At 43.8% G+C, this 27,597-nt stretch overlaps 1 protein-coding gene across 1 annotated transcript in view; it reads right to left on the bottom strand.

The window, feature by feature from the left end:
- The window catches only part of Ush2a (usherin), a 666,484-nt gene that overhangs the window by 124,187 nt on the left and 514,700 nt on the right, over positions 1-27,597 (bottom strand). The window contains exons 50-54 of the mRNA NM_001302219.1: positions 24,978-25,201; positions 20,789-20,993; positions 13,091-13,288; positions 12,097-12,251; positions 8,895-9,093 (exon numbers count right to left, since the gene is read on the bottom strand). Coding sequence (NP_001289148.1) covers positions 8,895-9,093; positions 12,097-12,251; positions 13,091-13,288; positions 20,789-20,993; positions 24,978-25,201 — 981 coding nt within the window. The remainder of the gene's footprint in view (positions 1-8,894; positions 9,094-12,096; positions 12,252-13,090; positions 13,289-20,788; positions 20,994-24,977; positions 25,202-27,597) is intronic.

Raw genomic sequence — 27,597 nt, 5'->3', positions numbered from 1 at the left:
AACAGAGTTCTTGCTTCAAAGGGAGCCTAGCTAGACGGATTTAAGTCCACCAGTGATGGCTTCTTCCTCTGATGATTAAACGCCACCATGAAGGCAGAAGGATGGTAGAAAACACTGTAACAGCTCCTCCAGAAATATACTTTTAGTCAATAACTCTAATTGTATACATTTAGCTGCCCTTCAAATGAAAGCAATCCATTGAATGGATGGAGTTCAAGAAGGAAGGAAGCAGCAGAATTTGGTATTGTGGTGGTCCGGCCCCCACCTCCATTCGCATCTCTGCTTTTACTTCTCTTTTGATTGACCTCTACATCAGAGATAAATTTTAGAGGGGCTGCAATTATAACCAAGAGAATTTATTATGAAATTATATGACCGGTGCCAGTGGAAGCCAGGGAAGGTGCTTGCTGCCAAGCTTAATGACCTGAGTGTGATTGCCAGAAGCCATGGTGGAAGGGAGAGCTAACTTCTAATGGCTATCCTCTGGTTTTCATATATGTATATATATATGTGTGTGTATGTATATATACATGTACATATATGTATGTATATATGTGTATATACACGTATATATGTGTATGTATATATATGTATATATGTATACATACATATACACACGTATGCATGCATGTGCCCACATGCATGCACATATACAGAATGCATATAATAAAAATTATAAATGGCATAACTAAAATACTAGTGTTTATTAAGCCCACTCCTTTCTGTGGTCTCCATGGGTGTTAACAGATTCAGGGCCCCTTTGATATCTGTTCTTGTCTGCTCATTTTGCAGATCCTATCCTAACCACAGCGAGGCAGAGGGGCTGTGTAGGATCACAGACATCAGAAATGGCTGCGACTTCAACGGCTGGGCTGAACAAGCCAGATTGGAGCTGCTGTTGGGCACCCTAGTCCTCTAAGGAGGATGACTTGGCTACTTCAAAGCCCAGAGAAAGCTCTAGTCATAGAAAACACCCAAGTGGGTATATTTATCTCAATCCTTTCCTTCTGAATATTATTATAAGTCACGCGCAGAGGCAGGAGAGCATGGTAGTTGGAAGCTCAGAGACTCCAGTTAGGCCGTTGGGTTCTGATGATTACTGACATTAACCAAGACCAGAGTTGAGGTATTTATTCTCCAGGTGCCCGTGTTCGTGCCTGAAGCTGCAGCTGTGATTGGTCAGCTGCCAAGCTTAGCTACAGATGAACTTGAAGGGACTATCTAATGCATCATCCTTAATACGTTTTAGATCTTGTGGGTTTTTCCCTTTTCTTGGCAATTAAGAGGCTCCTTTAACTAGTCTGTAGTGAAGCGTCAGCTGCCACGGGACATGGGTGATTTACGTGTACCCAGTGACCTTTCCTATCAATGACTCTATAGAACTCAATACGGTCTACACACTACAATAGGATTTGCTGTCATTTTAAGTGAGCCCCTATTGGTCGTCCTTACACTGAGATATATATGGGAAATATTAGCAACAGGCAATGAAAGGGCACACCAATGGAAAACTACTCATGAATTGATCAGGACGTGGAGAGGGGAATAAAGAGACGTCTCAAAGGAACCATTCTGACTGTAACTTAATCCTGAAGTCGAAGAGGAGAGAGAGAAAAGAAAACATCACTCAAGTCCCTGATATTGAATGGGAAGAGTTGGAAATGGCATCTCAGAGCAGAGAAAGGCAAGCCCAGGGAGACAAATCAGGCATTTAACAGTTCAGAATAGCAAAGATGACTGGGGTGAATAATTCCGTGAATTTCCCTACAGGGAATCATGTTCTCTTTGAAAGGAGAGGGGCATCGTATAACCAAACTCATTATAATCACACTTCCAACTCACATTACTTTCAAGAGTAATATGTGTCAAAAAGGGACTGGAAAAAAACCCACCGATGGTTCATAAAAATATGATTTGGCAAAGAAAACCCATGTCGAAGTCAGTTACGTTTGCGATACACTCTAGAACGAACAGCTGGCTTCTGGTTTTTAATCTCCAGATACATCGTCAGGAAAAGGCGTTTTGACCATTATGACTTCAGATAGAAAGCGCTACTTCAAAGCATTCAGCCACTGGTGCTGTCAAGCTATCTGCTATTTTCTAAGGAGTTTCCGGATATGTGGCATGCTATGCTAAAGGCTGACCGGATGAGTTAGGAGGAGTTCTGCTGTAGAACGACTCCAGATGATAACGATGTCAACGTGTTTCAAAAAACATTTTTTTGGTTGAACACAGTGGCTCTCACCTTTGATCCTAAGGGAGTAGGAGTAGTCAGATCTTGAGGCCAGCCTGGTCTACATAGCCAGTTCCAGGCTAGCCAGGGTTACATAGAAAGACCCTTTCTCAAACACAAAAACAACAACAACAACAACAACAACAACAAATACCCCTAAAAACAAACAAAAAATGAAAATGAAAAATGACGACAAAAATCTTGAAGAATTTGGAAAGTCCATTCCACACTGATACGATGTTTAAGGAGACTGGTAACATTTACTTTAGTGTATATACATTTGCTGGAAGACCACAGTATATACAGTTGGTTTATTTATGCTTGGGTGGTACCGGGAATTGAACCTAAGGATTCTAGCATGCTTCTCGGGGCTCTGAAACTCAGCTATAGGCCCAGGGCTGTGTTTGCTTTGTATATTGAAGCAGGTTCTCGAGTGTTGTTATGTCCAGACACACAGAAACACAGGCAACACAGATAACAAGGGACAGCCAGAGCCACTGAGACAAAAGACGCTGTTAGTGACTGCTTAGGCCCTAACCTTGGAATTCCTTGGGGTTTGGGGAAGAGCATTGTGTTCTCTAGGAACGAGCATGTAGGTGGTTCTTGCCTTTGGTTCTTCGGGCTTAGTACGACGGCCAGTAGCAAGCTTAAAAGAAAGGGAGTGAGTGGCCGATGTCATGTTACTCATTGTTTAAAGCAGGTACCAAGCAGCTTTCCTCAGCTTTGGAAAAAGAAAATGAAGTCAGTCTTCATGCTTATTTTCAGGGGTCCGACACTCACTGGTCAGGGGCTGCACCGTGTGTGTGGGAATTAGAACCGCGGCAGTACTGCAGGGCAGAGGGCTGCTGACCACTCTGAGGACATGGTCTTAGTCCTAGTTGTCTTTGGCCTTGTGTCAGTAAGAGAGGTTGCCTGTCAGTCTGTGCAGCTTGACATCAGGGTGGCTGGGAGGTGTGGGTGGACCTGCTCAGAGCCTCAGGCTTCTCTCTGAGCCTGATGCTTCAGCCACTCAACTGTTCTGCTCTTGCCGTCTTCAACTCCTCAACAGTTTTTGAACAGGGAGGCCTGAAGTTTCACTTTGTAAGGGGTCTTGCAGATTGCATAACCTCTCCTCCTTAGATTCAGACGTGTTTGATAGTGACTTCTATCTACAGTGAAAACGGATGTGTTATGGTTTTCTATTCAATATCCACTTGTTCAAGGAACATCTTGGAGGCTGTGGATGTAGCTCCTGCGTGCTTGCATGTGCATATGTATGTACATGCACACATACATGTATCAACATGTGTCTATGTGTACATCTGTGTGTGTGAATCCATGTATGTGTGCATTCATACATATATGTATGTATATGTATATATGTATTTGTGCATAAGTGTGTGCATAGGTGTATATATGTGCATATGTGTGTATGCACATCCATTTGTATGTATTTCTCTGTGTGTATCCGTGTGTGTGTGCGCGCGCGTGCACATGAGCGCGCATATATGTGTGACCACATGTATGGGGGTCAAAGGACAACCTTGAGAATCTGTCATCACCTTCAACATTGTTTGAGGCTGGGTCTCTTGCTGTTCACTGCTACCCACAACCAGCCTAGTTGGTGTTGAGCTTCCAAGCATTCTTCATTCTCTCCCTCCCTCCCTCCCTCCCATCTCACTATACACAGGAGCACTGGGATTACAGATACATGCTACCATGCCCAGGTTTATGTGGGTCCTGGGGATTCAAACTCAGGTCCTTATGCTTGTGAGGCAAGCACCTTATCCGCTGAGCCATCTCCCAGCCCACTAAAACATTATAAATACTATGAAAGCAAAGATAGTTTGTCACCACACAATGGAGTTATCTGAAGCTATCTACGCCCTTCCCAAAGATGTCCCACATTTTGCCCTATGGATGTTCGAACTACATTTCCTCTTCTTTAGAAGTGGTGTGTATAATATTGGCTTCAGCATAGTGTTAATATTCGACTTTCTGTTGTAAGCTGATTATCTAGAGTTTGCATTATCTAGCACAAAAGGCTTTCAATAACTCTGAAGCCGAGGGGAGAAGACATATTGACTCCTGCTCCCTACTTAATGGCTGGGTGTGTCTTCTGACTGCTTGACAGTAATGAGCAGCCCATAAGTTAGCCATTTGGCAACAGTTTCCCCAGATGCATGGGCCTTATCAGACCCACTGCTAAACAAGATGCACTCTTCTCTGTGGACTCAGTCGTGAGGTAATCCTTTACCCTCCCCTCTCTCCCTAAGACACAGGCAGCCTTCAAATACCATAGCTGCCATCCAAATGTTGTGTGCAGGGCAGAACAGTGGATGAATTTAGTCACAAGTGACCTGGGACGGTCTCTATTGATGAGCCACCATGTGCTGTTTGCATTAGTGAATAGGAACTGAGGGAGCTGCTCTCTCCCGAGTCCCGTGGGGCCTGGTGTGTGGAAATAGCAGACAATGCTCCAGTTTACTTAAAGCATTGATAACACCTCTAAATAATTAACTTTGGACTTCCTGTCTTCAATTACTTAATGCTTTTTTAAAAAAAATCTTGAGAGGATTATAAGCAATTTATGGGTTTCATGGGATGAGGGCCTTTACCGCTATTCCCACAATGCATTTACAGGATCATGTTTCTGAGGCTTTGAGGTAATTAAAAGTAAGCATGGAGACAACATGGCTGTGGCAAAGGCGCTGGCAGTCCCTCCTGCCATCCCCAGGACCATGATCCTTCAGTCTCCAGGAAGGCTAGCGATACAACTTCATTAGGGCTCTGTTGCTTAAGGAATACTAGGGTTTGGAAATCTAAATACTTCAGGGATCTCAGACAGCTTTTCAGCAAACATCCAATATAGTCTAGGAAGCAAATTCTATTCTTTTCCTTCATTCCACAGACTCAGTAAAAACACCTACCTCATCACAGATAGCGTCTGTCTGGCATTGGGTCAGTCAGTTGACCACGGACCTGGTGCTCCACGGCAGAGAAAGCACACCACAGTCTGGAAATCCCAGGCTTAGAGATGCTCACGCCTAGTCTCACTCCTGCTCCACAGGAACTGCACGTAGCCCAGCTTTGAACTCCCTCTCATTAGGGCTTTCTTGCCCAGGTGACATTTAAGACAGACAATGGACCAGATGACTCTGGAGACTATCACGGCAACCCACCACCGGTCGCACTGCAGAGAACAGCTGACTGAGGGTGCCCAGCCATATTAGACACATCCCCACCCAATACTGCATGAAGCTTCCACTCAAGACTAGGGGACAGCATAAAAGCAGGACAAAAGGACTGTAAGACCCAGATCACCAGAACGTCCCCTGCGAGGTAATGATGTTCACACACACCGAAGAATCTGCACCCATCGAATCTCGACAATATGGTCACCTTAGGCGGACCTGCACAATGAAGACCCCAGTTGACCATCCACTGACTTCCCAGTGTAGATGGCGGACATCTCACCAGGCCCAGCCCCTAGATGAGGCACTGCAGGCACTGAGCGGCTACACAACCAGACTTCCCGAGGGAGGACCCTCCTGAGAGGTTACCAAGGTAGTCAGCCCCAAATACGTGCATGTCTGAATTCAGCATGCAGTATTAATACATACATGTGAACACACATATATGTAAAAAAATAGGAACTAAAGACAAATACGGGAGGAGGCTGGGGAAGCGGGAGGTGTGGGAAGGACAGAGAGGAGGTATAAATGATGCAAACGCAGACCCCTGTAGGGAAAAACATCTCAAAACTAGTAAAAGAAATATAAAATAGGACTTCTCAGGAATTATTTTTACTTCGTGATCTCTGTAAAAAGTTTAACTTATATAGGAAGACTTTAAAATCCCTATTCTAATGCAAGGACCTCTGGCACCAACGTGGGTGTATAAATTCCTCTTTGACATGAAAATATTGATTGGGAATGACAATGGAAGGAAGATTCAGAGGAGCAAAGGGATTCAAAGAGAGGACTTGGCAATTATTTTATAATTAATGAGGCTGTCCATCCTGTGGCTTTGTACGTTATAATTGAATTTGGTTTGCTGGCATCTCAGAGCCAGTCTCTGATGCAAACCAGTACGGTTGGCAACAATTCACAGCCGGGGGACCTGAGGAGACAGTGACCACTGGGCCACAGCTCCTCAGCTTTGTCTCAGCTTGTTGTCAAACTAGTGTGAGCTGGGACATGGTTTTGGTGGCTTTTGCTGATATTTTTGGGTTTTAACTCACACTCAGTTACAATACCAAGTCCTCTACATTTCCAGCCATGCACCCTGTGCTGGGCCCACGCCTTCAGACCTTTACCGGCAGCCTTCCCTCCACCAAGGGCATCTTGGAGGCCACAATGCTAATTAACTGACTGTTCTCTGTGAGAAGTGAGTGTGTGTAGAGTTTGCCTGTGCTTGTGGAGGTCAGAGGTCAACATCAAGCGTCTCCCTCCATTGCTCTCCACTTTATTCGGGGTCTCTCACTGAACCTGGTGCTGACCAATTTGGCTCCATTGGCTGGTCAGTGAGCTCCGGGGAATCTTCCTGTCTCCTTGCCTGCCTCCTACAAGCCAGCGCTAGGATTAAAGATGCATGTCACCTCAGCAACTGGCTGTCTTCTTTTTTTTTTTTCCTTTTTTTTTGGAGCTGGGGACCTAACCCAGGGCCTTGCGCTTGCTAGGCAAGCGCTCTACCACTGAGCTAAATCCCCAACCCCGGCTGTCTTCTTCTTAATGTCAACACTTGCAGCGGTCACTTTACCCTCTGAGCCATCTTCTCAGCACTCCCCATCTTACTTAAAAGTTTTATGTATTATCGAGACGATAACCATTGGGTAGCAATAGGCACATATTTGTATACACATTTGTATGTGTATGTGCACACGCGCGTGCATACACACACACACACACACACACACGCACGCACGCACGCACGCACGCACGCACGCCATTCTGATTCCTTTATAGATAGAGCCAGTCAATGCTGTGAACACTCTGAGTGGGTGAGTTCTGTTCACCTTTTAAGCAGGGATGCTACAAGCTTCCCTCAGTTACAGGGATGTGGTGAGGAGCAAATGAGTCAGAATGCAGCTGTCCTTTAGGATGATACAGCCATCGATAAAGGTGAAGTTTATTACCTGAAACAATTCTCTAGTGCGTTATTTGTGCTTAATAAGATGAGAGAAACCAGCTAGATGGTTGAGCTGACAAAATTGTTCCCTTCCCATACTATCTCAGGGTCAGCTCACGATCTCTAGATGCCGAGTAAGATGTGCAGGCTTGCAAGCATGCGTGGAGTGTCTCCCTAGGACCTGTGGGGGCTCTGTAAAAACAGCAGCAATCTTGTCAATCAAGGCTTGCTCAGAGAGCAGAAAATCATGGAGCCTCACGCCATGCCCAGAGTGCAACGTACATTTTGGCTCCTGAAAATGCAGGCGTATCTTTCTAGATATTTCTGGGGTTTCCTGAAAGTTTTGTTAGCTGCTTGATGAATACTTGTTGAAAGCACAGAGCTGAGCAGAAAGAGATCATTGCTTTGGGAAGTCGTAGAGTGAGAGAAATAGTGACAGTTTGGAAAATCCTGGTCTCAGAGCCTCAAACCTCGAGGTTTGTTTGTAGTGACTCATTGAGTCCCAAGACTAAACTAGATGGTTCTGTCTCCAAAAATGGTCCCCCCACCAATAAAACAGAGCTAAGAATCACCTCTGCCCTCTTAGGTTTGAGAACTGAATTAATGCACACAGGTGTTTGAGATCTCTTAGCTTATCTATCACCACCACCCCTGCCCCCCAAGTTACTCAGCTCCCATCAGCCTGCTGATGATGATGGGTTTATGGGTTTAGGTATTAGAAGTGTAGCACCTGACAGACAGGACAGGTCCCTGCTCTCCTACAGCCTGCATTTGCTAGTGAAGGAGGTGAGAGAGAGAGAGAGAGAGAGAGAGAGAGAGAGAGAGAGAGAGAGAGAGAGAGAGACAGACAGACAGACAGACAGACAGACAGACAGACAGAACCAAAACCAAGTATTAAATTACCAGGTGGTATGAAGTCTATGATTAAGTTCAACAAGGTGATAAGAAAACACATTTTTCTCTTCAAATGAAATAGTTATTACGATCACTAGGAGGGTCGAGCTAACATTTTGCTCCTCCACTGTACTACCATAACAATGACAATACTATACACAGCCAAAATAAGACGGCGGCTGGTAATTAACAGAAGTAATAATGACAGGAAGTCCCGAGCAGGCAACTGCCAATGAGTGAGTGCTAAGCTATTCACTTTGGAGCCCCAGTCAGCCTCTAAGTGCTGGCTTTCCTCTCTCTCCTCATCCTTACTCGGCTGACCCAGGGAGCCCAGTGAATTTTCCCCGAGGAATAAAAACGCAGAATACTGTTGTTTAAAAAAAAAAAAGACAAAATAAAAGTTGATACCGACACGAGCCCCCTCTCCACACACTGCGTATCAAAGCCAAATATAAATTATTTCTGAAGTTCTCCGCGGCCTTGGCTTATTGCTGCCAGTGTGGGCTCTTCGATTAGCATGGATAAGTGGGACCTGACCATATGTCAAGAGAACGTGTCCTTTCGGAGTGACCTCATATATCAAACACACACCCCTGGGAGGCTCGCCCCAACACCACTGCAATGACAGCCTCCTCCAGTAGATTTCCCGTTTTGTCACCTGTGACCGTATGCTGCCTCCTGTCATTTGTGTCAGTGTAGATGAGCCCTTTCCCATCCAGCCAGAGCTGGTACTCTTTAATGGCATCATTCCTTTTCTCAGGGACACTCCAGCTGAGGTGCAGGGTCTCCGGGCTCTGGGCTGTGATGTTTGGTGGTGGGACACTCTCCAGGACTCCTCGGGTGGCAGTGGCGACTACCTGTGAGCACAGAAATTAAACGGCTGTTTATTGCCATTGTCCACGAGGAATCCTGATCAATGAAAATGTCGCTTTTGCTTTAGAGCCTTGCTGTCTGGCGTGGCATATCATTAGCAAAGGCGGGGAGAAGCGGTCCCTCCCCACTTTCCGTTCCTTCCCTCTCATCTTATTTGAACAATGAAATCTGACCTTGAATACATTATACAAGTCTCCAACGACTATTTATCACAACAGGTCCGGCAACAATTTTGAAAGGCGGAGTGCAGCTCTCAGTTTAAACAAGTGCGACCTGCCTGGCAGACTGTCTTCCTGGAGAACTGTCTTCCATATGGCCCATCAGTGTCTTTGCATTTTAACAGCCTGATTTTGTAAAGTTAAGCATCGGTAAATATGGAGCAAGAGCTACATCTGAACTTGCTTGCGCAGAGCATGCTTTAAGCAGCATAAAGGGCAGATTTCCCTGTATTCTTCCCGAGACGACTGCATGCTATCTGTACCAATGTTCTAGAAAAAGAACCAAGCCTGGTAAGAAGAAAAAAAAATCAGCCAGTTACTGAGTCCAAGGTGTCAAGGCATGGATCAAAAAATGGATGTCAAAATACACTTATCCCAAACCAACAACACTTGCTGTTAGGGATGTGTTTCCCCCAGGATGAACCTGGTTTCTTGTTTTAACCAATTGTTCTAGCATCTGGTAGACACAGGCCCTGCTATGAGCAAATGCAGAATTGTTCAAGGACTGTTCAGACCATAACTTTCATTGAGCCAATCAGCTGCCATCTGTCAGCAGGGCGGCGGCGGTGGTGGTGGTGGTAGTAGTGGGCTTGGTTATCCCTGAGGCTCTATTAAACAAAACTGCCTGAGTGTGTGGTGGCTGATGGGTCGGATTGAGAGTGTGGTGTGGCTCTTGCCAAACCCAGTCTCCTGAAGTTTTACCCCCAGGAAGGAAGAACATTAGAGCCATTCTGTTGGCCAGGGTGTATCCCAGGCTGCTTCCCACAAAGCCAGCTTCTGTGAAGTGGCGCCTGACTAATTTCCCCTAAAACACATTGTTTCTTCTCAGTCTCCCTTTTGGAGTTTCCATTCTGCTCCCTTTCGAGGCAGTCTCCACCACTCACCACCGGGCCCTCTGCTTGTTTCTCCCTGGTGCCTTTGGTGGTCACATCTAATCCTACCGCTGTAACTTCTTGCACAGCACTGGTCTAGCATGCAGCACTTTTTCATTTACAGTGACAAACGGCATCTGCCTCCGCCTCCCTGCTATCTGCTCCTTCTCTTAAATGGTTTAGAGAGGCTAGGAGATAATCTTACTGTTGTAACATCTTTGTTTCTGCCGGGAACATAGCAACCGCACCTACAAAGAGCTGAAGCTGCTAACCTGATCAATAAATGTAACACTTTCCTTTCTTCTCTGGACATCCCACCTTTTGACACTGTGACTAAATGTAACACTTCCCTTTCTTCTTCTCTGGGCATCCCACCTTTTGACACTGTGACTAAATGTAACACTTCCCTTTCTTCTTCTCTGGGCATCCCACCTTTTGACACTGTGACTAAATGTAACACTTCCCTTTCTTCTTCTCTGGGCATCCCACCTTTTGACACTGTGACTGCCATCTACAGACTTTGTGTTTGAGAAACACAGAAAAAAATTGCCAAAAAACCCTCGTGTTTTAAGTAGTTCCTGGTTTAGTCTTGGGGCTCAGTCACAGCAACCTCAGGGGGCATATTCTAACATGGGCTGCAGGTTGGACATACCTGTATATTCTGCACGGAGTTCACATCAAGTCCTGCATATTATGTCACCTGTATCTTGTCACATCTTTGCCATTCTTTTTCAAGATGCTATGTGTAGTGGGCCCAAAACTTACTGTCGCTGAAGATGACTTCAACTCCTGGTTTTCCTGCCACCCCTAGGAAGGTCGGGATTGCAGCACATGCCTGGTTTCTGCAGTGCCAGGCTGGGCACTGAACCAGGACTCTAAAGGGCTAATCAAGCCCTTTACCAACTGACTACGTTCCCAGCCTCTCGTTCTGCTCCCAGGAACCTAAATCTGGGCCTTTATTATTCTGTAGCAAGGCTGCTGCTGAAGGTTGACACCGCTTATCCACACGGCCCCTTCATATGTTTGTTTTTCTAAGTGCGGGCAAATCTTGATGACATGATATTATAAACTGATGGGTAGTTTTGGACACTTTATGGCTTTGTAGAATACTACTGTCCTATCCCATTTTATACCATATAATGAAGAACCTTTGACTAAGAAGGATGTAAAGAGTTTTCTAAGTCTGCTTCAACGTTCTGGAATCTGAGAGGTGTAAGACTGGATGGTCACATGGCCATGCCATTGGGAAAGAGGAAGGTCCGTGGGCCAAGTGCGAAAGCAATAGAACGCAATAGGTGGCCTCAGAATAACCTGCATCATGGTGGCTCATCTGATCCTGAGAGTGTTAGGATACACTTTGTTGCTTGGGAAAGGAGGGTATTGATCCCTGTGCCAGTGTGGAATCATTGTCACCAAGTGCCTCTCAAAGCTGCCATTACCACTCAACTCTTGGTCTCTTTCAAAATTGGAATTTTTTTTTTTACCCTCAAATTTCTTCTCATGTCGTATGAACTCTGTGTACTTAGGATGTAAAGACCTGGCCTTAATGTGAACATTTATTGGGCATGAACTGTTTTCTTGCACTAACACCAACCCTCGTCGTGAGGCCGGCTGGGCCGGCTGGGGAATTATCACAGCGACTGCCCAGAGATAATTAATGGGAACGGGCTACTAAAGAATCACTGGTAATTAAGAGTTTACTGTTCTTAATGAAGGACTAGTACGTGGTTAAGGCTCTGAGAGGATCTCCCCTTTCACATGTAAACATCGCCCAACGATACACACTTTCCTCAGTGCCAAGAAGACATGGTTCTCTGGAAAAATCATACCTAGGATGTGAGTTCACACAGCCCTCACCCTGGACGACTCTTCCCACAGTTAGGTGAGTTCTTCTCACCTTGCAACTGTCGGCACAGCCAGCGGCTGTGCAAGCCTTCAGCTGGTATGAATATTCCTGGAGTGGCTGAATTCCCTGTGTGTCCGTGAAACTCAGCGCTGCTCCCTGAAAGCGCTCCCTTCCGTCTCGGAGGAGAATATAGTGAGTAATAGGACCTGGAAGGTAGAACAACACTGTTGTGTGTCATGCCACTTTAAATATTTTCAAACAGCAAGTATGCTATAGAACTTTCCCAGTCATACTTCTTCATGCACATGCATATGTTTATGTGCATTTGTGTGGAGGTCAGAGGTCAGAGGTCAACTTTATGGAGGTCAGAGGACAACTTTGTAGAGTCATTTCTCTCCTCCTACCATGCAGGTCCCAGGGATCAAACTCAGGTAGTTAGACATGGTGGAGCATGTCCTCTAACTACTGAGCTGTCTCAACAGCCCTGTCATGGAATTTCTAAAGAAATTGGATACTGGGGGCTGGGGACTTAGCTCAGTGGTAGAGCGCTTGCCTAGGAAGCGCAAGGCCCTGGGTTCGGTCCCCAGCTCCGAAAAAAAGAACCAAAAAAAAAAAAAAAAAAAAAAAAAAAAAAGAAATGGGATACTGTAGCATTTTAAAATATAACATGTTTTTTGTTTGTTTGTTCAAGTAGTTCTTAATGATACTACCAGAGGGAGGATGCAGAACAGAGTCATTTATGTTTATCTCTGTTCATGACTAAAAGGATTTACTTTCGATAATAGGACAATTTTGATTTCAACTATAATCTGCTTGTTTGAAAGCAGCTCGGGTAGGTGCAATGGTCCGGGAGGTTTGAGGGATAATTTTTAGCACTGTTATTTTATTCTGTCTCAAAACGATGAGCAATGAAGTGACACGAGGGGTTTCCTTTTATCAGTAAACAGTTCCCACTGAATAGAGGCATGTCAATGTGGATTGCAGTCATTTCCAAACTGTAGGAAGTTACAAAGTTGGTAATTCTACTTTTGAAGTAGCTCAATACCATTTGACTGTGTGGGTTCCTTCCACGTCAAGAAAATAACATCTTCATGATTGCCTGTCCTAGCCCACCTAGGGGCCGTGACGCCTTGAGGCACATCTTCTCTTGTGCTGGCTCTAACAGACTGGCTGAATCCTCGCCCGTAGCTGTTCCACACAGAAACCCTATATTCATACACAGTGCTGGGCTCCAGGTCTGTGTCTGGAAGACAAAAATCAGACTCTGAGGGCTTATCTTTTTATTCCTTTCTTTCTTTATAACCATCATACTAAAAATTAAAGTCAAATACTTTTTAAATTTTTATTATTTGCATCTCTCTCTTCTGTATGTGTTTATATGAGAGAGACAGCAAGAGCGAGAGAGTGTTTGTGCTTGTGTCTGAAGTGGTTAGAAGATGCCACTGGATCCCCTGGATCTGGAGTTATAGATAGGTGTGAGACTCCCACAGGGGTATTGGGAACTGAATTCTGGTCCTCCACAAAAACAGACTCTTACTTTGAGACTCATGTCTCTAACCCCCTAAAATCAAGATCTAAACATTTAGAACCAATATTTAATGCTCTTACCCCTTTGTGCATAAATAAAAATCTATTTTATAGAGCATGAAAAAAGAAGTGTTAACTAGATGTGGAGATGGTCGTCTCACAGCAAGGAACTATCATTTCTGAAGCGAGAAACAACTGAGAAGCTGGAGGGAGGACTCTCAGACTGTGTAGTGATTGTTGGACTGGTGTGGCCACACATCCAGGATACATGGTAAAAGCTATGCTCGGCAGTGTGGGAATCCCAGCATGGGGGTTGGGGATGGGCAGGGTAGAGACAGGTGGATCCCAGAGCACTCGACCAGTGGAGGAACCTATCTCAAGAGTAAGACGGGAGTCAGAAGGACAGGTGAGTGAGGCCATGCCAGCCGAACTGCCCTACTCCCTAGGCTAGGTCCCCAAAGACACATTCCACAACCTCTCCACTCCCGCCTTACCAGCCACTCTTCAGACTGGTCCTTATCCCCAATTTCACCAGACTCAGGCTGCTCAGGTGCAGGTTACACTAGTCAGAAGAACAAAGACCCCCCTATTGCATGACAGGCAAAGCTGATTGTCAGAAATCAAGCTCCAAACCTGGGCACAGACTTCCTAGTGGATCATCATTCAAGCAGGTCATCAGAAGTCCAGGCCACAAAGACAAGAAGACCGAAGAGGAAACAGAACTTTAATCGCCCAGACCCAGATGCCTAAATGCCAGCATAAGAATATAATGACAGCCATGGAATATGGCACCATCAGAGACAGAAAGACCGGAATATTCCAAAGCAGCTGGAGCATAAGAAAAATTTAAGAATGACCTTAAAACCAACTTTCTGATGATGATAGAGATCATTGATGAAGAAATGGGAGAAAATCCCTTAAAGAAATCAAGGAAAAGATGAACAATAAATTGGAGGAAATCAATGAACCCCTTAAAGAATGCCAAGAGATCTTTTTCGTTCATTTGTTAACAAACAAACAAACAGGTAAAGGAAACTGTTCAAGACATGAAAATGGAAACAGAAGCAATAAAGAAAATACAAGCTGAGGAAATTCTGGAAATGGAAAAATCTAGGCACTGTAGACTCAGCATCCCCAACAGAATATAAGAGATAGAAGAAAGAACCTGAGGGGTTGAAAATATGGTAGAAAAAATAGATTTGTTGGCTAAAGAAAATGTTAAATCTAAAAAATTTTTAACACAAAACATCTTGGAAATTTAGGACACCATGAAAAGGCAAACTTAATAATAATAGCAATAGAATAAGGAGAAGAATCCAAGCTCAAGATCTGAGAAAAAATATTCAACAAAATCATAGAAGACGACTTTCCTAATCTAAAGAAGGGCATGCCTATAAAGATAAAAGAAGTGTAAAGAATATCAAATAAAGTGGACCAGAAAAGAAAGTCCCTGTGCCACAGAATTACCACAATCACTAAACACACAGAATAAAGAGAGCTGCAAGGGAAAGAGGCCAAGAGGCCTGGGCAGATGTCTTGAAGATTCTTAAGAGACCACAGATGCCAGTCTAGACTACTATAACCAGCAAAACTTTCAATCACTGTAGATGGAGAAAATAATATATTTCATGACAAAGTCAAATTTAAATAATATCTATCTACAAATCCAGCCTTACAGAAAATTCTAGAAGAAAAGCTCTGATCTAAGGAAGCTAACTACATTAATGAAAATGGAGGCCATAAACAGTCTCACAACAGCTAAAAGGAAAGTTAATGGCACTTAAGTGCCTTCATAAAGAAGTTAGTGAGATCCCATGCTAGCGAATTAATAGCATATCAGAAAGCTCTCAAACACATATGCACCACCATCACCACCACCACCACCACCACCACCAACAACAACAACTACTACTACTGCTACAACAAAATAACATTAAAAATTAACAATCACTGGTTATTGATATCTCTCAATATCAGTGGACTCTATTCCCTGGTAAAAAGACACAGGGTAACAGAATGGATATAAAACCAGGACCCACCCTTCTGTATACAAGAAACACACCTCAACATCAAAGATAAACATTATCTCAGAGTAAAGTTTTGGAAAAAGATTTTCCAAGCAAATGGACACAAGAAACAAGTTGGTGTAGATATTCTAATATAGAATAGATTTAAACCAAAATAGATTTAAACCAAATAGATTTTAAACCAAAATTAATCAAAAGACATGGAAGGAAATTTTATACTCATCAAAGGAAAAATCCAGATGACAATTCAATTCTTAACATTTATATTCTGAATGCAAGGGCAACCACATTTGTTAAAAAAAAAGCATTATTAAAACTTAAACCACACATTGAACTCTATACATTAATAGTGGGAGACTTTAACACCCCACTCTCTTCAATGGACACATCATCCAGACAGAAATTAAATGGAGAAATAATGGAGTTAACAAATAATGGAGTATGAGTCAAATGAACTATTAACTATCTCCAGAACATCTCTCTGTCTGTCTGTCTATCTGTCTCTCTCTGTCTCTCTCTCTCTGTCTCTGTCTCTCTCTCTCTCTCACACACCACACACACACACACACACACACACACACACACACACACACACACACACACTTCTTCTTTAACAGCATTTCATGGACCATTCTCAAAAAGGAACCACATACTTGGTCACAAAGCCAGTCTCACCTGATACAAGGAAATTGAAATAATGGACTGTATCCTGTCAGATCACCATGGATTAAAGCTGGACTTCAGCAATAGAAACAATAGAAAGTCTACAAACTCATAGAAGTTGAACAACTCTACTCAGTGACCACTGGGTCAAGGAAAAAATGGATAAAGACTTCCTAGAATTCAATAAAAATTAGTGCCCCAAACTTATGGGACACAGTGAAAGCAATGCTAAGACAGAAGTTAATGGCACTTAAATGCCTTCATAAAGAAGTTAGTGAGATCTCATACTAGCAACTTAACAGCATATCAGAAAGCTCTCAAATAGAAGCAAACACACCCCAAAGGAGTAGAGGGCAGGAAATAACCAAACTCAGGGGTGAATCTATAAAACAGAAATGAAGAGAGCAACACAAAGCATCAATGAAACTAAGAGTTGGTTCTTTAAGAAAATCAATGAGACAGACAAACCCTTATCCAACCTAAGTGAAAAGCAGAGAGAGAATATCCAAACCAACAAAATCAGAAACAGAAAGGAAGGTATAATAACAGAGACAGAAGAAATCCAAAGGATTATGCTATACTCCAAAAACCTGTACTCCACAAAATTGGAAAATCTGAAATAAATGGAAATTTTTCTTGATAGATATTATTTACTAAAGTTAAATCAAGATCAGCTAAACAATTTAAATGTACTGGTAACCCCTAAGGAAATACCACCACCACCACCACCACCACCACCACTACCACCACCACCACCACCACCACCAACAACAACAACAACAACAAAAAGTCCAGGGTCAGATGGTTTTAGCATAGAATTTTATCAGACTTTCGCAGAAGACCTAATATTAATACTCCTCAAATTATCCCACAAAATAAACACAGAGGCAACACTATCAAATTTATTTTATGAAGCCACAGTCATCCTGATACACGAAGATTCAATAAAGAATTACACACAAAAAATGTAATAATATGTAATAATATAAACATGATATAAACAAACTGAAAGAAGAAAACCATGTGATCATCTCATTAGACATCAAAAGAGCCTTTGACAAAAATCCAGCACCCATTCCAGATAAAAATCTTGGAGAGATCATAGATGCAAGGGACATAGCTAAACATAGTAAAGTCAATAGCCAACGCCAAATTCAATGGAGAGGAACTCAAAGCAATTCCACCAAAACTAGGAACAAGGCAAGGCTGTCTTCTCTCTCCATATCTATTTGATATAGCAGCTGAAGTTCTAGCTGGAGCAACAAGAAGATCAAACAGATACAAATTGGAATGAAGTCAAAGTATTGCTATTTGCAGATAACATGATAGTATACATAAGTGACCCCCGGAATTTACCAGGAAGTTCCTAAAGCTTATAAATTCCTTCAGCTAAGTAGCTAGATATAAGATAAAGTAAAAAACAAACAGTAGCCCTCCTATATAGAAATGACAAGTGACTGAGGAAAAAATATCAGCTAAACTGTCTTCACAAGAGTATCTGAGAATCTAAGGGCAATCTCAGCAAGAACATGAGAGACCTGTGTAATAAAATGTTCAGGTCTTTGAAGAATGAAATTGAAGAAGATGTCAGAAGATATAAAGATCTCCCATGGGTTGGTAGGATTAACATAGTAAGAATGACCATCCTACCAAAAGCAATCTACAGATTTGATGCACTCTCCATCATTGAAATTCCAACGCAATTCTTTACAGACCTTCAAAGAATGATGCTCAACTTCATGTGAAAAAACAAACAAAAAGCACACAATAGCTAAAACAGTCCTGTATAATAAAAGAACTTCTGAAAGTATCATCTTCCCTGATCTGAAGCTGTACTACAGAGCTGCAGTAGCAAAAACTGCATGGTATTAGCATACAGATACACCGATCAATGGAATTTAATCTAACGGAATCCAAAGACCTAGCCCTAAATCCACATGCCTGTGGACATCCGATTTTCAATAAAGAAGCCAGAAGTATACAATTGGAAGAAGAAAGTGTCTTCACTAGAACCTGAGAGCAAGAAAGTAGGGAACAGCCTTGAATGCATCAGGGAATGGGAGAGCTTCCTGAAGAGAACAGCAAAGCACAGCCACTAAAGATCAACAATTAACAAACGGGGACACTGAAAAGCTTCTGTCAAGCAAAGGACACTGTCAGTAGGATAAAACGATTGCACACGGAATGAGAAGAGATCTTTACCAACTCCGCATCTGGAAGAGGACTAATATCTAGTATATATAAAGAACACACACACACACACACACACACACACACACACACACACACACTCTCTCTCTCTCTCTCTCTCTCTCTCTCTCTCACACACACACACACACAGAGGGCTAGACAGAGGGAGGGATGGAGGGGGGATAGAGAGAGGGAGGGAAGGAAGAAGAAAGAATGGGGTAGGGGAAGCAGGGAGGCAGGGAGGGAGAGGCATACACTGATGAATCCAGGCAATTAATGAATTTAATTAATGGAGCAATGAGCCTCCTGGCAGGCTCTCTAATCCCAGTGGCAAGCCCTAAATGCATACAGTACACAGTAAATGGACTTCTCAGCACGGGCTTAACAATTTTTATGAACAAGTACAGTAGAGGAAGATCATAAGCTCAAAGTCAGCTCAGGGCATTGTAGCAAGTTCAAGGCCAGCCTTGGCAAGCTGGTGAAACTTTGTTTCAAAACAAATACACAGGAGTCGGCTAGGGATGCAGCTCCATAGGAGAGTGCTTGTTAAGACTGGATAAGGCACTGATCTCTACCACAGCACTGCTACAAATAAAGTTTGTTTCTCATGTTCAGTTTATAGCGATTTTCTGTCAGGCAAAGCAATCTGGAGTGTAGGTTTTAAAAGCCCTTATAATGTCACATCAGCAGCGCATCTATTTATTTCGGAAGAAGGCTCCTGCAAGTATGCTTTGAGAGCCCTTCAAAATCTTGACTTGATTGCAGGTGGCAGATAAAAGCAGGGACCTCTCTGGGATGGAAACCCAGTCATTTAAGATGAGGGTCCGAGGGTGTGATATTTAACTGACAGCAGGAGACTCTGAGGCTGGTCAGACTCTGGTCTGTTTTGAAGCCTTTCCTAATGTTATATTGTTTATTTCATTTATTAAGTAATTTTTGTTTATGAGTAGTGTGTTAAATCCTAATATACCATTTATAAGAGCATCTCAGGCTGGAGGGGAAGACAGGTAAGTGCCATACAGTGAAGTGGGTGACCTTTGTAAGCCAGATGCTGCAGGGATAAAAGTGTTTGTGGCTGACCCAGAAAGCCTGGACCAAGGATTGTCATCTTGGACCTGAGCAGGACGATGAGGGACTGTGGGAAGGGCTGCGGGAGGGAAGCATACTCGAGAGAGGTGCCAAGCGCTCTGAAGGAAGCTGCTTGCCCACACGAAGCTTCCAGACCTCATGCTTCAAAACGCATTGCATGTGTGCTGTCAGCTTCCCACAGCAAGCTCCTTTTCTAGGTCTGACCCTCTGTTCCCTCGCCTCCTAGGATCACACTAGACGGTTGCCTTGGGAGTACGCAGGGTGTGCTGACTACCTCGCATGGCGCTGGGGATAAATGCCAATTGGTTATCCTTTACCCCGGCTCCTCCTTCCCTATGTAAGCTTTCTTGTCTAGTCTGGCATCCCATCTGGAACTTTCCATTCCTGAAATTTGATGTGTTCACTGCCTGTGCTTAAGTAAGGTCATTGTGGTTCATGTTGAATACAACATTGCTTTGTCTATTTAACTGGACCGCGTAGGAATTATGTAACTTAAAACGACGCTCTCTGGCTCAATGTATATCACACTCACCCCCCCACACACACACTTTTTGCTCAAAACAAGGTTATTCTGTAAGGACTTTGGTAAACATTCGAATAATAAAACCGTAATAAATAGCAGAGCTAATTTAGAGATAATCTTCAACTCTTCAGAGCGTCTCACCCAGCTCAGCCAGTGTTGAATGCTAAGCACTTCTACTTAGACTAGTCCAGAAGTGCAAAAAATGGTAGCTAGGAGTTAATATCTCAGTGGCTGTGGTTATTGGTCTGAGAATGATTCACCATTGGGGGACAGCCCCATTCTGGAGTGATCTCCTTCCTTAGAGCAATGCTCTCAGGTCTCCCAGGCAGGCTGACAGGCTTCTCCCTTCTTCCTGCCTCCAAGCACAGCACAATCCATTCTCTGCTCTCAGTAAAAGTCACTTCGTAACTTTGAGAATGGAAATTAATTTGTCAATCAATCGAATATTCCAGAAAGGCGTAAATAGCTTATTTATTTCTTATTCTTAATTCTCTTTTTTTTAAATTTAATTTAAAATAGCATTTATCCTTGCTGAAGGACAGACTTAAAGTTCTAAATAACTGAGTGTGAGCGCATCCAGATTGTGTCGTGGATTACTGGGCAACAAGTTGGCCTAAAAGCACGGTAGAACTGATTGACTGACATGTAGGGGGTTGTCAGAGAGGAACAGAGTCTGCACTGGCTGTGACCTCTCACGGCACGGGGAGCAGGTGGCATCCCTTACCTATGAAAGAGCGTGTATTTTCATCTCCAGAATGAACTATTTCCTCTGCTGTGGAACACAGTCCTTCTGCTGTTTCCTTCCCTATGGGATTGAGAGGCCCTCTCGACACCGTGCAGATATGGGTGGTGGCGTTGAAGTCGCACTGGCCACAGTGTGCTGTGGCTCTCATGGTTGCTGGGCAGACAGTGGCACATACTCTGGTTTCCTGTTGGGAAAGAGACAACTGTCTTTAGCCTTGTGGAGTGCATCTTTGTATCACTTAAGTGAAACGTTTTACCCTTGTGATGAATGAACACTTTAAAACATGGAATGGAGAAGCGCTGTGTACCAGAAGGGGCAGAGACTATGGAAGGCAATAGTTTGGATAACAGTTTCGGGTTTGTGCCTTTCTACTGGGAATGTGGGCGTCATATACCATCGAAGCGTCTTCTGTATGAGTGCATAAATTGGAAATAAATTCACCAGGAAGTCTTGGTCTGTGAATCAAATGACCTGACACTTGAAATGGCCCTGAGCTCAGAGCATACATGACCAACAGGAACTGTGGGTTTCGATATAAACTTTGATATTTCCATGTGGTACTTTGGAAAAAAAAATATAGGATGGGATTTCAGAGAATCTGCACTTCTGTGCCATAAGAAAAGTTGACACTGGCCCAGCAAGACCATTCAGTGCATAATACTCCTGAGGCTAAGCCGGAGGTCTGAGTTCAATCCCTGGGTCCTGGATAGCAGAAGGAGAGGACCAACTTCACAAAGCTATCCTCTGACTTCTCCGTGGCACAAAGGTGTCCCTGACTCCAAGACACAAATAAATTAATGTAGCAAAAATGTAAAAAGACAGGTTAGATCCCCAATACATAGTTTTAGAACAGCTAAGTATTACATATTGTCATTATAATTATTTACACTTGTTAATCTTTTCTCTGAGGAAAAGGTTCTTTATATTCACCAGTGAATGTTCTAATCTGGGGAAATTAAGTGCTTAATCATTTTAAATTATAGGAGCCATAGGGAAGGCAATAGTCACAAGGCACAGATCCACATTGCATTCCTGTATATAAGTAATAAATGGATTTTAAACAGTTTCCATATTAAAATTTGATTTCTCTTCTCTCTTTCACGAGAGGTTAAATTATTCTTTCCGAGTTCATCAAAATAACATTTCTTCAGAAAAACATGGCAGCGATTCCATTAAGAGGAGGAAGTTAGTACGTGTTTATCGTCCTCTCTGTTCAAAGCCTATCCAAGGGACAGCAAAGAACAGATTACATATATGAAATAAAGAGAGGGCGTCTAAGGGAAGAGGCAGGGACATAACACACAGGCCATTCCAACTATTTGTCAAAGTTGGAAAGCAGCTGTTTGGAGAGGCAGGAGCAGTGCTGGTCAGAGGCATGGCTTCCTTTCCTCAGACCAGCTATTTCTTCCGTTATCAGTGAAGATACCAACTTCCAAGCCCATGTGTATTAGCAGAGGCTCTCTAGTTTGATTATATATATATATGTGTGTATATGTATATGTATAGGTATACACACACATGCACACACACACACCACACATACCACACATATGTGCATATGTGTATGTATATATATGTGTATATATTTATGGCAGTGGGTATCCAAGGACAACCCAGACAAGAGTCTTTGATTTCCCTTCCCACTGTGATCCCTAGGCTCTTTGCTTGTGAGGTGCCAGGAAATGACACTGCTTTCTGCTGCCTGGCTAATATTTAATGTGATATGGATATTTCTATTCAACCAACCAACCAACCAACCCAAACAAAATACAGCCGCTGAAAGGACAGATCTGAAGCATTTCCACCACACCCTACTCACAGAAACTTAAAAACAGAAAGAAACTGGTGTTTGTGTCTCCTCCCTCCCTCCCCTGAAGCTGGCATTTTTGTGAAGTTACACATATACTAAATCACTTAATGATCACTTTCTAATGTATACATAATAAGTCATGCTACATACTACACACACACAGACACATGCACACACACAGACATACACGCACACACACAGACACAGACACACAGACACATGCACACACACACAGACACACACACAGACACACACACAGACACAGACACACAGACACATGCACACACACAGACACAGACACACAGACACATGCACACACACACAGACACATGCGCACACACGTGCGCGCACACACACACACAATTATATCTAATTAAAGCTGAAAATCATATTCTTTGGAGTCATTACCTACATGAACTTTTCTATTCCAGCATCGCCTGTTTAAGCAACAAAACTCTAAAATGTGTGGTTGGCTTAGTAGTTAGGCAGGACTGATAGATAACAGGGGTGTGTTTGTCTGGTCGAGGTCTCTGGTATGGCATGAAAAATTAGAAAACTTGCCCTGGATGGCTCCAGGGTTGGATGGCTCCGGGGGTGGATGGCTCCGGGGGTGGATGGATCCAGGAGTGGGTTCTAAGGCAGGGTGTCCACACTGTGTGTGTGTGTGTGTGTGTGTGTGTGTGTGTGTGTGTGTATGTATATGTATGTGTGTGTGCATATGGTATGTGTATGTGTGTATGTATATGTGTGTGTATGTGTGTATATGTTTATGTGAGTGTGCGTGTGTATATGTGTATGTGAGTGTGTATATGCGTGTGTGTGTGTGTGTGTTTATGTGTATGTGTGTGTACTGTGACTGTCTGCAGCTGGCAGTGCATGCCAGATTGAGAGAACCTGAAGAAGAGCCAATGAGTCTGAGAGGAGCAGAGAGGGACACTGCAGGGCAGAGTCAGGACCCAGATTTAAAACAGCAGAAGGGAAGGTAAACCTGCTAAGCACAGGGCAGGAGCTCTCCACTGGCTTCCTAGTCTCTGCATAGCTGGCAGCTAGGCAAACCCACTCCCAAGCTGGCCTAAAGTCTTAGGATACTTGCTACCATTCTCAGTCACCTGACTCCCTGGCAAGCAAGCTCCCTATCACATGCCGACCCTGCCATGCATCCCACCGATAGACAGACCATGACGGTGCTCAGCCCCCAGACAGCCTCTGATGAAAGAAGAGATTGCACAACAACAAAGATGAATGGGCTTCGGGCAAGCAAGAGTGGACCAAAGAAAAGAAGGGTCAAAGCCCTGCTGAGTAAACAAGTGATACTATCCAAAAAAATAAAACAGCGAAAAGCAACCTTATCAATACCATCAAAATCATAAACATAGTCTCCCCAGCCCAGAAGTCCTTAAGACAAGATGGTTCCATTTTAAAAAAATAGAAAAGTCAAAACATAAATTCAAAGCAACACCTCATTGAGGTTAAATATAAGAATTTATCAGTGGATGGGAAGGGCTAGAAGAAAATGCTAACAGATTAAAGGAGATCGAGAGCAATGGAGATGTGGAGACTGAGACAAAAGTAACTGTAAATTATCAAACCAACTGTGAAACTAGACTCCCCAGAAGGGAAGGTGGTGGACTCCAGGATAAAATGATACCTCCCCTACACCATTTAAAAGCTGGGACACAGCTCACTGATAGAGTCAATGCTCGTCTGGCACGTGCAAGGCTGTGAGCTCCATCTCCGAGGCTTCAGCGACCACGAGACTTAGGGTGAATCAGAGTAAGTCCACAGAGAGGCCCATTTTCATGAATTAGATAGTGACCACAGGTCTTAGGTGAGGAAACAGGTTGAGTGCTGCTTCTCAGCTCACTCTCTCTGCCCATCCCACAGAATGGTGCTGCCTATGCCTCTACACACACCCTGGAGTGAGTGTGACATCTTCAGCCATTTTCTCTAGAAAGCACACCCATAGACGCACTCAGAGGTGTAGTTCTCAGTAATTCTACATCACAGGACGTTGACAGCTGGGATGAAGCATCACCATTGGCAACCACCTCACCCAGGGCTGTAAATGGTGCTGTATCGGGGCCAGGGAGGACAGGGGCACACACCTCCAGCCCCCCACTCATTCGAAGTGCCGGGTAAAGCTTCCCGGAGAACAGCTAATCATTAGGAATTCCTTTAGAATTCACTGCACTAGCATCAATCATGACAAACTCATTCTGTATTAATATGGATAGAATGCAAAAATGAATAATGCACCCGTGGGTTTTTATATTCCTATTTTAGAAAAATAGTTATGAACAACGTGTTTCTCTTTCCGTCGCCAAAGCGGCACCTCCGGAGAGGCTCCGTGTCAATTACCTCCGTCGCCATTCCCGCTGAAATCTCATCAGAGCAAACGTATTTCACGGGATTATATCCAACTCCATCACAGCATTGCTGGCTCTCTGGAATAAGTTCAGTGTGGCAGCATCTCACTGGCATGGGGTCACTCCCTCTAACGTGTGCTTTAGAGTCTCCACTGGAAGCTGAACAGCATATGGTATCCGACATATTCACATAATCCTGCCCGCAACACAGCATTCCTGCAGCAGTAAAATGTTATATATGAATATCAAATAAAAAAAGGGAAGAAAACTGAGGCAGCCATAAAGCTTGGTGTAAAAACGTCAGACTCGGGCAGTTTCAGTGGAGGAGCCACCGTAAAGGTAACATTTCCCCCACCAAGGTGATTTAGATGTGCGATGAGGGTCCTTCTTACCAAGAGCACCAGGCACTCATTAGGAAATGAACACACTGGAGGAACTGTTTGGAAATCATTTGGCTGGGCCAGACTCTGCCCGCACGCACTCCATTAAAAAAAAAAAAAAAGATCGGGTTTCTGTCAAAACTGCCTGTCCCCTTTGTGATGATAACATCATGTTGCACAAGTAGGTTGACTAAAGGGGCCTAGAGAGAAAGCTCCAGAAATTCACAAGGGAGACGGAAAGGTAGTGACATCTCAGGTAAGCAGTCCTTGGTAAGGGCTATGTGAGCCCCTGCCTGTCTTTGGGGTGTAGCATTTGCCTCTTGGGCTCTTGTGAAGTCTGAAACCGCCATATCTCCCTTTCTTTCTCCCAGAATTACACTGGGTTTGCACAACTGGGTCACGGATGTGGCTCAGTGGGCAGAGTGCTTGCTTATATTTGCTCTCCACTCTGCACCATGGAAACCAAGATGGCGGTACACTCCCGTGATGCCAACATTAGGGAGGTGGAGGTAGGAGGATCAGAAGTGTGAAGTTATTTTCAGTGACAGAGTAAGTGTAAGGCCACCTTGGGGTCCTGTGGTATGTGAGGCCATGCCTACCAAGATAACAGCAACTATTCAAACAGCTGTACCTCTAATAGTGCATGTCACAAAAAAGATGGTGAGTAGCCATGTTGGCCAAGATGTGAAGGTGAAGAGGCCATAGAATATTCAGCCCTAAATAGAATGTGTACCCCATGTTCTTCTTCTAGTGCTCAGGGACTTCTGTGGAGTGAAGGTTAGAAGGATTGCAAGGGGCTGTGGATGCCTATAAGGGAACACCAGGACAGTGAGCCATGGTGGTTACTGCTTCTGATGTCTGTGCAAGCCCAAGTCATCCCAAATCCCAGGATGGAGTGAGGAGTTGACAGGAAGTCTCTCCATTGCTGAGGCTATAACAGAATTTGTTAGTGCTGGGGGCTGCGGAGCTCAGCTCTGTTCTAAGAGTGTGAGCCCTGGTGAGATGATTCTTCTCCAGTGGAAGGCCAGGCATCTAAGAATACATTTAGGGGGAACTAATTGATCTTGATGGATTTAAGAAGATAAAAAAGAACACAAAATTGGGTGCGTAGGGAGAACTGGAAGAATTTGGGGGAGGGGTTTGACCTCCCTACACCCCACACCCTACACACCCCACACCCTCACCCCCATACTATACTCACCACACACCATTAACATACATAAAACATACATCATACACACATCACATACACCAGACATACCATCTCCCTACATTACACATACCACACCACAGCACACATACACTACATACACCACACATATCAGAACATGCACACACACATCACATATACACACACCACACATACCATCATACCCTCATACCCTCCTCTCACACACAACACACAGACACATATCCCCACCACACACACCACAGCATACACACATCCACCACATACCAACACCCACCACACAGACCATACACCCACACATACTTCACCCACACATTACACAGAGATGCACACACTCAGAAATACACACATATCACATATACCATACACACACATACACACACATACACACACCACATACCATATACAACACAGCCACCACACACTCACACATCATACAGAGATACACACATGCACAAACACCCCCCCCACACATAACACACAAAACACACACACACACATACACACACACACACACAGAGCCATGCATGTGTGCACACACACATATAAATATATACCTCAAACTAGTAGAACATGTTCATGGTCACAGAAAAACAACATGGTAGCCAGCCACTATTTTCTGAATCTCTCAGATCTGTCAGATAATGTGGTCATCAGGCTGGGGAAAGTGGCCTTACAGCGAGAATCACTCACTCTCTTACCCAAAGAACCAAAAGACTTTTCTCCTGCTGACCAAACGCCTGTCATTTATTGCCGAGGAAGAAACCTAGCATACATTTAGACATAAAGGCACCGGTTAAATAAACAGTACTCCGGGGTTGGAGTATGCAGGAAATGCTGGTGCCTAGATGGCATGTTACCACGCTGTCTTATTAGAATCTGCATCTGGCCGTGCTGCAACCTGATGAATCATTCATTTTAATTAGAGTTCTGTTTGTTTATTATTAGTCCCGACCGATATCACAAAGAACCTCGAATTCCAAGTGTTCTGGGTTCTGAATTGTTTAATCTGGTCCTGTACAAACACCCATATTAGGAACAGC

Source organism: Rattus norvegicus, chromosome 13, assembly GCF_021556685.1.
Source record: "Rattus norvegicus strain SHRSP/BbbUtx chromosome 13, alternate assembly SHRSP_T2T, whole genome shotgun sequence".
NCBI classification, from domain to species: domain Eukaryota; kingdom Metazoa; phylum Chordata; class Mammalia; order Rodentia; family Muridae; genus Rattus; species Rattus norvegicus.
This window is presented reverse-complemented; position numbering and strand designations above follow the sequence as displayed.